This window comes from Coturnix japonica, chromosome 18 (assembly GCF_001577835.2).
Source record: "Coturnix japonica isolate 7356 chromosome 18, Coturnix japonica 2.1, whole genome shotgun sequence".
Taxonomy (NCBI): Eukaryota; Metazoa; Chordata; class Aves; order Galliformes; family Phasianidae; genus Coturnix; species Coturnix japonica.
In genome coordinates this window covers 9,444,746-9,457,214 of record NC_029533.1, presented here as the reverse complement: position 1 = coordinate 9,457,214, position 12,469 = coordinate 9,444,746, and the positions used below count along the sequence as shown (strand labels likewise).

At 44.3% G+C, this 12,469-nt stretch overlaps 1 protein-coding gene across 4 annotated transcripts in view; it reads right to left on the bottom strand.

Annotated features, from left to right (window-relative positions):
- The window catches only part of TMEM94 (transmembrane protein 94), a 37,191-nt gene that overhangs the window by 2,609 nt on the left and 22,113 nt on the right, over nt 1–12,469 (bottom strand). For all 4 annotated transcript variants that reach the window (XM_015880263.2, XM_015880264.2, XM_015880261.2 and 1 more), the window contains 19 exons: nt 12,159–12,323; nt 11,661–11,870; nt 11,187–11,502; nt 10,323–10,496; nt 9,934–10,036; nt 9,276–9,493; nt 8,131–8,312; nt 7,792–7,930; nt 7,014–7,129; nt 6,408–6,507; nt 4,913–5,021; nt 4,202–4,391; nt 3,604–3,681; nt 3,124–3,209; nt 2,485–2,566; nt 2,022–2,176; nt 1,592–1,686; nt 615–708; nt 187–357 (listed from right to left, as the gene is read on the bottom strand). In XM_015880263.2, the coding sequence (XP_015735749.1) occupies nt 187–357; nt 615–708; nt 1,592–1,686; nt 2,022–2,176; nt 2,485–2,566; nt 3,124–3,209; nt 3,604–3,681; nt 4,202–4,391; nt 4,913–5,021; nt 6,408–6,507; nt 7,014–7,129; nt 7,792–7,930; nt 8,131–8,312; nt 9,276–9,493; nt 9,934–10,036; nt 10,323–10,496; nt 11,187–11,502; nt 11,661–11,870; nt 12,159–12,323 (2,783 nt within the window). The remainder of the gene's footprint in view (nt 1–186; nt 358–614; nt 709–1,591; nt 1,687–2,021; nt 2,177–2,484; nt 2,567–3,123; nt 3,210–3,603; nt 3,682–4,201; nt 4,392–4,912; nt 5,022–6,407; nt 6,508–7,013; nt 7,130–7,791; nt 7,931–8,130; nt 8,313–9,275; nt 9,494–9,933; nt 10,037–10,322; nt 10,497–11,186; nt 11,503–11,660; nt 11,871–12,158; nt 12,324–12,469) is intronic.

Sequence of the window (12,469 nt, the reverse complement as noted above, 5' to 3'; positions counted from 1 at the left end):
CTCTGTACTTCCTCCCTGAGAGGTAGAACATGAGCTTGCACACAATAGCCAGGTGATTTACACAATGCAATCACCTTTTCCTTCTTATTCTCCACCTGTTCTCTGTATTTTATTGCTCTGCAGCTCAAGACTAAGCTGCATTAAGGATCCAGCCCTTTGTCTGCATCTTCCCTACAATTCCCATACCTTATTTCATGCAGCTTGACAATCTCATTGATGATAACCACCAGGATCAAGGAAAGAAAACCCAGGAGCCATGAGACTGGAGAGATGGAAATGTCCTTAAAAGTCAGCGGAGAACTGAGGTTTTCCCAGAGCTTCAGGTCCAGCAGGGTCTGTGCTACTTGCCCCAGTAATCTAAGATCATAAACAGACACAGCAAGTTCTCAGCAGAGCTAACACACTTTCCAGGATCTGCACATCAGGATTCAGGCCCAGATAAACTATCTCCAGATTCACCACAGGGATACTTCACCTTGCGTGCAGTTCAGCAATGCAGAAACAGTGCTTCATGCTACCACTTTTCTGCGTCAGCAATCTGGTACTGGAGAAGGTCTAAAGCCCTCCTCCCATCAGCACTCTGGAATCCCTCATCAGGGCCTGGGGATACTCACACAATAGCTACAGTGAGAGTCCACCACCAGTTGGAGAGGGGGCTCTTCTTCCACAAGGGCTTAGTGCGATGGACATGGGTGATGGATATGAAAACTACAGGGGCAGATAAAACAGACTGTTATTTACATTCTCACACAGATGCAATGCTTCACAATATACATCAACATCTCTTACTCCAAAGGGGTACAATTTTTATGTTCTTGAAACTAAGCTCTCATTCAAGGTCCTTGCAGGTCAGGCTGCCCACAGCAAATCTAAGTCCCTGAATAAGCAAAGGCAGGTACAGTAATAATACTGCACAGCATTAAATACCAAAGGGATGCCAAAGCTGTTTCTCAGCCTGGCGTGCTTATGTAATGCACACCAAAAATTGGCCCATCTCTCAAATCTGTTGACTTGGACACCCTACACATCTCAACATGAAATATTCTACTAATCACTGATGTGCAACATAATGTGGTGGAAAGAGAGCAGAGGCTCTTTAAGATGACAGGAGAGCAGCTGGAGCTACTCTGACAGGCAACCATGCACAGGCGCTAAGGGTCAGCCAGGGCCTGGCTCCCCTCAGCCTGCAGGGCTGTCACAGCTACACCACTGATGTTTGGGAGAAGGAATGGGGGTTCTTTGTAAGATGTAGACAGGAATGGAGGGACTTGTAAGGTGAGGCACGTTTCTGAAGAGTTGTAGAACCCTGCTAGTTAATTTACATGAAGACAAAGACAGAGGATGCCTTTCTGATGGAACACAATTGGTGCTTCACCAGGCAGGTAAAAGACAGAATCAACTCTGAAGGTGCTGGCATATATTTGTTAGGGTGATGTACGGTAATATAAGGGACTTCATGTTTTTGTCAGGAGGCCATTAGAGTCTCTGCTTCTAATGGAGTTTGTGCATAATGGGGACATGAGGAGATACATTATAAGATGCGCATTTTCTCCTAGAACTGGGGAGATGGGTGCTGAGAATAAGGACTCACCTGTGTGTAAAACAATCAGGCCAGCTGTGAGCTTCTGGGCTACAAGAAGCGCATTGGAAAATGTCCCAAACCAGTCAGGAGCACCATGAGCATTGCTAGTAAATGAGAGAACACAAGAAATAAGTTAATGATAGGAACTTACAGTCTGACCTGCTCCCTCTAGGGCCATGTTTTGTTTTGACAGTTGAGAGAACAAGGTGTAAGACTGGAGTCAGCTTATCACTTGAAAAATGGGCTGTCCTGATACTATGCAACACTGAACAAGGCCAGGTTTTGCCTTAAAGGTGCTATTGTCAAAGCTAGGAAGAACACTCAGCCCTCTGTAAAGACATTAAGATTGGCTCATGCAAGAGCCTGAAGCTTGTTAGAGAGTGATCACTTCTACCTAGGAACAGCAAGAGGGTTTACAGTGCCAGACTTGGTTCCTCACCTGCGCAGCATAATGGAGGGGCAGGCTGTGAGATTGAGGCTGGTTGTATTCACCTCTTTGCAGGACTCATGCAGTGTGAAACCAAAGCAGATGAGGCAGGAACAGATGGTCACGCTGAATTTCAGTAGGAAGCAGAACAGGAAGTAGTGCTGAGTCTGTGGATAACGGAGAGGCAGTAGAGTAGCACAGGCATGTCACTGGCCCAAGGTCCCCAACATGAACTATCAGAGGATGCAGTACAGATTCTGGATGTTGCACTGTCAATCTGCTATATAGGCATATGGGTAACAAGAAGCTCTCCTTGCATCCACGCAAGAATTTTGGTAAGGATTGCTTATGCCACAGATCAGTTTACTGAGTTATTTGGGAAGGCCTATGCTAGCACAGGTCCACAGCTATGCATCAGTGTGGGGACAAAGAAGAGAAGGAAGGAGGAAACATTCTTATATGATGGGCCACCTACCTTCTTAGGAATAGAAGTCAAGTTTTTTCCTGTTGCCATGGTCATGATGGAGCTGTGGGGAGGTTTGCCCAGGAGTGAAATGCTGGAAAAAGGAAGGTTAGTTTCTCATTAATAAGTTCAGGCACAAAATCTGCTTTGTGAGCTAACATCTGAAACTAAAGAACCTTCTTGGACTGGAGCATTGGCACTTAAATGGTGAGTACTTGAACTGCGCTTGTATCCCACTCCTTCAGTTGTATGCTGTTGCAGTTCTCAGGCATGGCAGGAGGAAATGGAGAGAGGCAACTCCCAAATGTGTTATAGGGAGAATTGACTTGCGGTACCTTGGCCTTTGCCTGACACCCTATGCTCTCCATCACACCCCAGCCAGTGCAGCAGAATCAGGGTTAGGAAATGATTCTCAGGTGGAAGCTCAAACCATAAGATAAAATAAGCTCTCAGGTAGCATGCAGTACAAAAATACTCCTATCTGTATTTTCCAACACCTTGTCATAGCAGGCATTGAGACTAATCCTTTGCAGCCTCCTTAGCATGCTGTGGGTGATGTCACTTTCTTTCCTCATAGACATAGCAGGTTGGGAGAATTGTCTGTGTGGTAGGTGGTTGAAAGCAGGATGTTCCACCCTGCCTGACACTCACCTGAGCAGTGGGTAGCAGAAACAAGAGAGCCACACAATATCTGTGGTACTTAGGATGGGAGGCAGCTGTACCAGGCAGGACAGGAACTAGACAGGAACAGTCCAGAATGAAGAGTGTGAGCAGTGCTAGGACAGCCCTGTTATCCCCAGGTGCCACCGTTTTCCCACAGAACACTAGTGCAATCTGATAGTGGGCTGCTGCACAGCCCCTCCATACTTCTTAGGCTGCTAGGGCAGGCACTGCAGGTGATGCTTTTCTCCGAGGAAAAATGAGTTGGACAGAAACTTCTGTAGGAGGGTCAAGGAGAAGGGGCAGTGCAGACTGGGATCTTATAGTCGTTATTGTAACTTTTTTAAACATGCTGTATTAAACTGCCTGAAGGCTATCTCCCCACCTTGTGAGGCTGCTCTACTGCAGCCACCCACTATCCCTGCCAGCACCCCTGTCCTCAATGCTGTCCCCAGTCAGGCCAGGATTCACCTGAATGACGACCAATGTCAACTGGCACTGCAGCAGGAAGAGGAAGCACTTGCGGATCCCATATGTTGCATGCCGGGCCTGGAAGGAAGCACAAACCCTCAGAGCCCTCACTGTGATGGGAGCAGTTATCAGCCAACAGCAGGCAGGGGCAGATCATGAGGGCTGCAGGAGAGGCGAGGCATTCTGCCTAGATGCAGATGTCATGATGGAAGGACAGAATTTAATCAAGGAGTAGGTTTGTTTAAACCTCCTGGATTTTCTGGGCTGATGCCTCACTCTAGTATGCATTATTTTCCAGCCAGTGAATCTCAACAAGTTTATGTCCCATTTAGTTGAATTATTTTCTTGTTGTGGTACCAGAGGGCACCATTCCCAGTCATCCTCCATATATTGGACCAGAAGGGTCAGACAGGAAGAATCTTTTGTGCAGAAAAGCACAATGGACAGGAGACCCAAGAAAAGCTAATGTTGGCAGCTCACTGCAGGCAACTCAACAAGACTGCTCTCATGGGCTCTTGGCTTTGCTCCTCATGAGCTGCAGGCAGAAAGGGGCAGGCCAAAGATAGAGAAAACTAGAAAGGGGATATGTCTGGCTCACCTGCTCTATAAGCCTTATAATGCTGGTACTCTCTTCTTGGCGGAACGACATGGAACAAGGCAGGCTATTGAGATGTCCTGAGAGCTGCAGTGGGGTGAGCTCATCAGAGGCATGAGTCATGGTGGTGCTGGTGGCATAGCCAAAGGTCTCCCAGGAACAGCGGGATGGGTAGAGAGGGTCCAGTGCTATACTGTAAGGACGACACAGGAGCATTAGGGAAAGACCTCATCCCAGAGGAGAAACTGTTCTCAACTGCAGGCCAGCCTGTAAACTTGTGCTGTGCCATGTTGGTAGTGAAGTCCTTAGCTGAGATTCAGGATCAATCACCCCAGGCTTTCAGTCATTCTCAGAGAAATAATGAATATATTTGGATGTGTGTCTCAAGGTCAGCAAACTGGCTGATCCAGAGGGACACTGCCACTATTTTGGGTAATGGGAAGATTTTGCATTTCTATCTGGAGAGCAATATTTCAGCATGCAGGAGTAACAGCCTCCTTTCAAAGACTGATTCCTTGTTACAGATTTTTCTCTAAGCAGTCACTCAACTCAAAAGTAATGGGATCCCACCCAACACCATTAAAATGTCCCTATTAGTGACACACCCAGCTAACAACAACAGACAAAGCAATCCTCCTGACAGTCCTCAGGTGTGACCCATGGTTGGGCACTACATAACCCCAAGGCAAAAGAGAACTCTGAATCCAGTCCAACCTGATATCACTTTGCAGGAAGAGGCAGCTGTTCCGAAGGTTGGCAGAGCTCCCCAGACAGCAAGTCACCTCCCCATACTCCTGCATGATCTTAATCATCTCACACATGGCTGCAAGGGGACAAGAGAAAGCGCATTATCTCATTAAGCATGTAGGTTTCACACATCCTTTGTAGTCTGGATAGTGAGCAGACAGATTTTTTTTTTTAAATGACCCCTCCTGGTATTCCTCATGTGTAGTCAGATCCAAAGTCAAAGGGCACGATCATATTGGTAACTAACTGCAGTTCAAGTGCCCTTTTTATCTGCCTACTGAAGGAACTGAACTGTGATTCACAATGCTGTAACCCAGAGATCTGTACCTCTAGCATGTCTCTTTCTAGCCTGAGTTCTAGGTATACCCTGTGTAACATAAATGGCTTCAGCATCAGATGGTCTTGCTAGAAAACAGCAGAAACTAAATTTACTTTAATTCAAACCTGAAATAGACAATTTCAAATTCTGCTCAGAAGCAGCTCACTGATGTTCTAAGTCTGAAGGAACAAAAAGAATGTAATGAAGCACACCATGCTTAGCCTTGCTCAGACAAGTCCTTGTAACTCCACTCCCAGCCCTACCTCTAAGTCCTTAATCTTTTCATTAATGTCTTCCTGAGGATTCTAAATCGAAAATGTGTTTTGATCTGGCTTTTCTTCTGCAGCTCTGTGCGCAGTACTCTGCAGATGAGAGTCTTCTAGAAGAGTCCAAGGGAAGAAAAACACCCACCTTCTCTACAGCTGCCTATGTAAATAACTAATCTAAATGTTTGGTGCACCTGGGTCTGCAGAACAGCAAGAAGTTAGATGAAGTTTCTCACCTCAGCCAGAGGAAGATTAAATATACTGAGCACCTAGGCAGAGCAGTCTGTAACTGGTTTTCATTGTCACTCCTTTAAACTGTGCCTAAACGTACTTAATGTCAAATCATCGTGATGCTTGGGATTTACACTGTAGACTGGACAGGTATCTGCCAGCTGACCAATCATACCTTCTAGATAAAATAGTGTTTCTGAGAAAAAGAAATGGTGTTCTTTTGGGTCTCTGCAGACAAAAACTGCAAAGCAGCTAATGGTGCCATGGTAACTGCCAGAGAAAAATACTTCTGGGAGGTGATTTCTGAGTTACATAAGGAAGCAAAGGTTGCAAGCACAGATCATAGTCTCCTAGCACACTAATAACACTTCATAAAAAGCAGTAGCATTGTGGATGTTTACTTGTGTCTCTTTTTTTTTTTTTGCAAGTGAAGAGACTCTTAGCCCATTTCTGTAGATAAGGAAAATTGTATTAAAATAAAGATCTGCCTCCCCACACATAGCAATAGTGGATAATTAATAAATGCCCTTTCGGATTTCTGATCTATGTTATTCAGTAATGTCTGCACCCAGATGAGCCAGTGAATATGGATGGGGAAAGTAATTACAGCTAGTTCTAGGACAAACCCAGACTCTGTGCTACTTACTCTCTGGTGTGCAGTCTGTGAAGAGGGGCACCAGCAAAGGCACGTTGTCAATGTTTTGCAGGTGAGGTCTGACCTGGTGGATCCCCCGTGGGAGTTTGGCCTGAAAAAGACAAAGAGGAGACTAAGCAGGAGTGTGTGTATTAGGGGGGTAGACACTGAGGAATTGTTGAAATTAGAATTATGATTCCCAGGATAAATACAGACAGAAGCTGGTTTTTCCAGGCCACTAGAAGTCTTCCTGTTCTACACTGATGTGCCAGGCATTCTGTGCAGTCCTTTAGTGTTTGTAATGTCAGTATGACAGCACAAGACAAGGGGATCCAGACAGACTGAGATGAGCCTCTCAGGGCCACTCTGCAGGTCATTATCTCCCCTCTTAATATCCATAGAAGATGTACATAAACACATTCAGCAAAAGTGATTAACTTACAGAAATCCACACTTCCCAGCCCCTAGTTTCCAAGCTGGAAGTGGGGGAGAAAAATTAGAGTTCCGATATGAACCAGTCAACGAATTGGCTTGAAAAGTGAATTCCCCAATATGTTGTTATGATACTAGCAACCATGACAACAGCACAGGGAAAAGGATAAGGAAAACGAGCCTCACCCTGTTACAGTCTTCCAAGAAGCTTGGGATGTCGCTGTCTGTTGGCTGAAAGCTGATGAGATCTGAATGTCCTTCCTCTTCCATTAGTAGGAGTCCCTCTACATCATCTCGAGAAACTGGAGCAGAGACAGCATAAACAGTAAGTCCAAACCAAACTTTGCCATTCTTGTGCCACTTACATGATATATTCACACGGCACTGCAGAAGTCAGAAAATGTGAAGCCTTATTTTTTAAGTTAACGACATTTAGATCCCCCTCAATCATCTAAGATGCAGTATTTTTAGATGACTAATGTGTGCAGTAGAAGATATGTGAGCCTGGTCTCTGCACTTTCTTCTTTTGGAAGGAGAGTGATGGAAGCCTGCTTAAAGTAAAAGAAGACTACTTAACAGGTAAAAGAGTGATCTTCAGTGGCTTAACCACCATTTTAGCAAGAAACAAAATCACAAACAAGCACTTGTAAAAGCATAGCAATTTGTGCATGGAAGGATGCTTGTTTCCAACAGCTAGAGTACTGACTGGGTAGGAATGTATAAGTATATATATATATATACATAAATATATATGAATATATATATATATATACACACTTAATAAATGAATATATAAGTGTAAGGCACTCTCACTCACACATGCACACTCAGTACCATCCCATTTTGTGCTCAAAGATCTGAAGGATCGGGTATCTGGCAAGGAAACAGAACGCTATGAACAGGTTTAAAGGAACCATTCAGGAAACATGTGGCATTCAGAGTGGATTAGGTGAAGTTCTCTCACCCTGATGTAGGTCATCGTGCAGGGAGCCAGCATGGCTGGGACTAGAAGGAGGGATCTCAGAGCCAGGCACATCTCCATTAGGTGTCAAAGATATGTGGCAATTCCAGCCAGTCTCAAGACCCATCTTCTCAGCAAACACCTAGAGGAGAACAGGCAAAAAGAGCCTAGTGTAGCTATCCACACGAAGAGTACTGCAGACCAATGCTATATTGGCGTATGAGTACCTTCTGGACCCTCTAGGGAAGTGAATCAGGTTAACCTTACATTGCATAGGAGATAAACCCTCCAGTTTGACAGCTGGGACATGCAAGTTCAGGGGTTTCAGCAAAGACAGCTCACCTTGCTTTTGAGCTCATCTTCCAGGGAGAAGTAGACAAAACGAATGCAGGCATTGACCAATCCATCAATAAGGCGGACAATGTCCAGACGGGCCTGATACTGAGATGAGACCATTCCCATGAAGATCTGTCCACTCAGAGCCTGGATACAGTCCTCCTTCTCCATCACTTCCCCAATCCCTTCTTCAGGCATGCAAACAAATACCATCACATTGAGACACAAGAGTCCAGATGTGCGTCAAATAAGAATACACATGGTGGGAGAGGCCATTAAGGTAATGTGAAGGGACACAGTATCCAGACACAGAAACACACAGCACACACATACACAGACATGGAGGAAAGTTGAAGAGGCATTCATTTGTTCCAGCACACCCAATCACAGAAGCAGTTTCAGGACATCCCCACACGTGAGACCAAGAGTATGAAACAGCATGTAGAGGAAAAAGACAAAACAGAAGGATCATTCACAAGAAATTGGTGCAGAAAGGTAGAGGATATGTGCTGCATAATGTTTGCATGTGCATTTTAAATACATCATACTGTGCTTATAAGCATGATAAGTCTGCTGAGGCAGAGAGGCTTCAGAGTACGAGAGGCTGATGGACTCATGTTTTACAGCACGGGAGACCAAGGCAGAAACAAATTGAGGTTAGTCTTACAATAGAATCTCTTGTATCACTTTATGTAATGGTATGTACTTATTTCTCAGTTGCTGTTCTGGAGGAGAGATACAACTCTACATCTACTGGGAACATTATCCTTCAGTACAGCAGCAAAATCCATCAGTGGAGAATAGTCACACACCTTCAAATGTTTAGTTGCATTGAAAAAACAAGTGCTTTCCATAAAATCAGTCTGATAGCACACTAAGCGTCAAAAAAAAACAACAAAACAGAAGTCTTGACTCACAATTGCACGCATAAAGAAACAGACTTCCCAAGGCAAAAAAACTACCGTGCAAGCTCTCATAGCTGAACCAGAGTCATACTTAGCAGCTGCTACATCATTACTTCTTTTGGAAATGCATCTATTCCAGACACCCTTAGTGCTTAATTAGTGCAACAATGTTCTTACAGCTCTAGATCAACCAGAAAGAGCACTCAGCCTACTAGAACTTACTATAGACAGAACAAAAACACATACCATCCGAGCTCCAGCTATTCCTCCGACTACTCTGCTTGATGGGGGTTGTTCCAGGCAGATCACAGCATGTGAAGATAGCACTCTGCCCAGGGACCTGCACTAGTTCTATGCACTTGCCATTGAGGTGGGAGGACAAGGCACAATGCATCGGCTTGTATGCAAAAGCCGAACAGTACCCTGAGAGGCAGGCCCGCTGGTAGAAATCTAGCACCTTCTTCCTATATGGAAGAGACAAAAAACAGAGTTAGCAGAAATGTTTTGTATTTCTGACAACATACGAAGAGTTTGATACGGAAGTCACTAATTGGGTAGCTAGAAAAACATGCTCTGTGAGGTGCAGGGCTGTGTTCCAACAGAAGCAGTGGAGAGCATTGCTGGATACTGATTAGACAGATTGATGAATAAGAACACAGCACTCCGTGAACACACTTATTGATATGCTTTATGTGACTGCCAGATGACTTTACTGCATGGCAGTAGAAATCTAATTCATCATCTCTTATACTCCTATAATCATAACAATTCATTATAAGCAGACACAACTTATGTTCATAACCTACTTCAAGCTTCTATTAAATAGCTTTTAATACCAAGTGACCAGGTTACTGCTGCAATTTAGCTGCAGTCCCTAAATGCACCAAATGACAAGGATGCTCACCTGTCAGAGCCATACAGGGGGTAAATATCAGTACCATCCCAAAAGTCTGTGCAGGCTTCAAGGATGATGTCGGCTGTCCCATGTGAAAACATCTGCTCAGTACCTGACATACAGGTAAACAATGATTCAGCAACGCACATACAAGGTTTCAGGCAAGAGAGATCATACTAACTGCTCCTTTGTTAAAATAGTGGTTCCTTGATCCACTCCTGCAGTATTCCATAGCACTGATCATTTAAGTTTGTTGAACTTATCTGTACTGATCATAGGCAGAGCAAGGCTATCACCAGTTGGGGACTCCAAGCTGTTCCAGAATGACATTTTCTAGCTTCTCTGGGAAAAAGATCCTCCTGACCTAGGTGAACACACAAAGAAAGAGGCAGCCTTACTGGTCGTGGTGTCCTTCACAAACAGGTTAATCATGTGACTCAGGGGTGGTCTTCTCTTGGTGACTGATGAAAGCTTCCCCAGCATTGTCTCCTTAACCATCTCATCACTTGGCAAGCGGTACAAGGCCAAATAATTCTCCTGCTTGAAAAGATCTTTGGCACCTGGTGTGAAACCTGAAAAATGAATATGAGGAAAAAATTAGATGCTAACCAATGCAAAAGAATATTCCTGTCTCCTGCTTCTGTGCCATCTATCTTGCCTGCTCTCATTTTGACTTTCCCTAGTGTTGATCTGTGCTCACAAAGCACGTACGCCAAGATGTTCCAAGATTTATGATGAAAAAATATTCAGAAGGACTAGATTTTACTAGTAATTACAACTTTCATGCTTCTGATTCATTGAAGAAAGGAACTGTGAAGAACAAGGACAGAATTGAGTTCAAAAGCTTTCAGATTATAATTCTAGTGCTGCATTTTAGCACCTGTGTGCTTCAGTTTTCTCATCTATAAAATTAGCTGAGGTACCCAACATCATCTATACCCTCTCTTGGTAAAGCACTGTGACAGAGCATCTATCTTTCCATTAGGAGCTATTCTTGTCCCCAAACAAAAACTTCAGATTCAAACCAGGAGAATACCAAACCTAGACAAGGCTTGCTGGAAATATCCTTGATGGCATTTTTTACTTTGCCAAAGCGCCATCCTTAATAGACTATTTTGGCAACCTAACAATGACAGAGTCAGCTCTGTAATTCTACCTTCTCAGAAACCAGAACTGGGAAATTATTTTGCATATGCTTTCTAAGGATTAAGTATCAATGGGCAGCACTGATTTCTCTATCCACACATTTGAATTCTCCTTACCTATTAGCCTGGCAAGCTCACAGAGGCCCCAAGGCACGTGGACAGGCAGCACAGTGTTGTGAGTTTCCTGGAGGGCTATGTTGCAGAGATGGTCAGAGAAACGGCACAAGCGTTCTGTCACACTGGCATTGCAGAGATTGAGCAGCACATTCAGACCCAGAGGCTTGAGGGAATTCAAGTGAATCTGCCAGTTGGAGTCATCAAACTGAATGCAAGAGGGGTTCTGTTGGTCCTGGGACAGGCTAAGCATCTCAAGGTGGTAGTCACATACAAAGTCTTCAGCCTCACAAGTTACTGCCTCAGTGTCACCAGCAACCTGGTCCAACAGATAGGAAAATTCCAGTTAGTTACAATGATTACAGCTTGAACCCAGAATCCCCCAGCGAACTCTCAAATTCCCCAAACAGAAGACTCTATAGGGTTGTCTGTCTAATAGATCCACAAAAGACGGTGTGCCCCTTCTATATGTCTTACCTGAGTATGTTCTTCTTCTCCACCCTCTGTGTCCTTGCTAAAACTCACATTGGACCCAGAGGGATGCTTGCTTCTGCTGTTTGGCTTTCGGTGGGTATGGGCATCAGGTGCCTTTGGAGGGTCACTAGACCAGTTGTTCCTCTCTTGCTCATTAGTCACATGGACTGTGTCTGCCAAGGGGCCAGAGAGCAAAGCGTCTCTTTCATGGGGCTGCAAGAAACCAACAAAATGAATTGTGATTCAGTAGTTGAACATGAACCACTTCTGATTAATATGCAAAATGTACTGAAGTGGGGACAGAGAGAAAGGGAAGAAAAAATGTTGTTTTATGACTGCTATAAGAACTCATCCTCATGGATTCTTAATCTTATAAACAAAGAATTATGGTCATGAGAATTCTGCACAAGCAAAAAGACTCTTCTGTAATACCAAATTGTGTATGTCAGTCATACTATGCTTACAGCTAACATGCTACATTATGGGTTACATATCCCTCACCTCATCGTCCATCTCAGGGTGGCAGAAAGACCGTGTAGAGAGCTCATCAGTCAGATCTTCATGGCTATCATGATGTGGTTCCACTTTCCCACTGAAGAACAGAACAGTCTCTGGGCTAGGATTTGGCCAGGAGAGAATCCCCTGCTTGTCTACACAGCAGAGCACCTAGAATATCCCATAACAACCCCAAGAATGCAAAATTTCAGTGAAAAATGCATCTAAGCATTCACACATAGTTGCAAATATCATCAAGTTGAATAAACACATAGGAGGCCAGATAAGTCTCTCCTCCATCAACCTTCTGTCTTAAG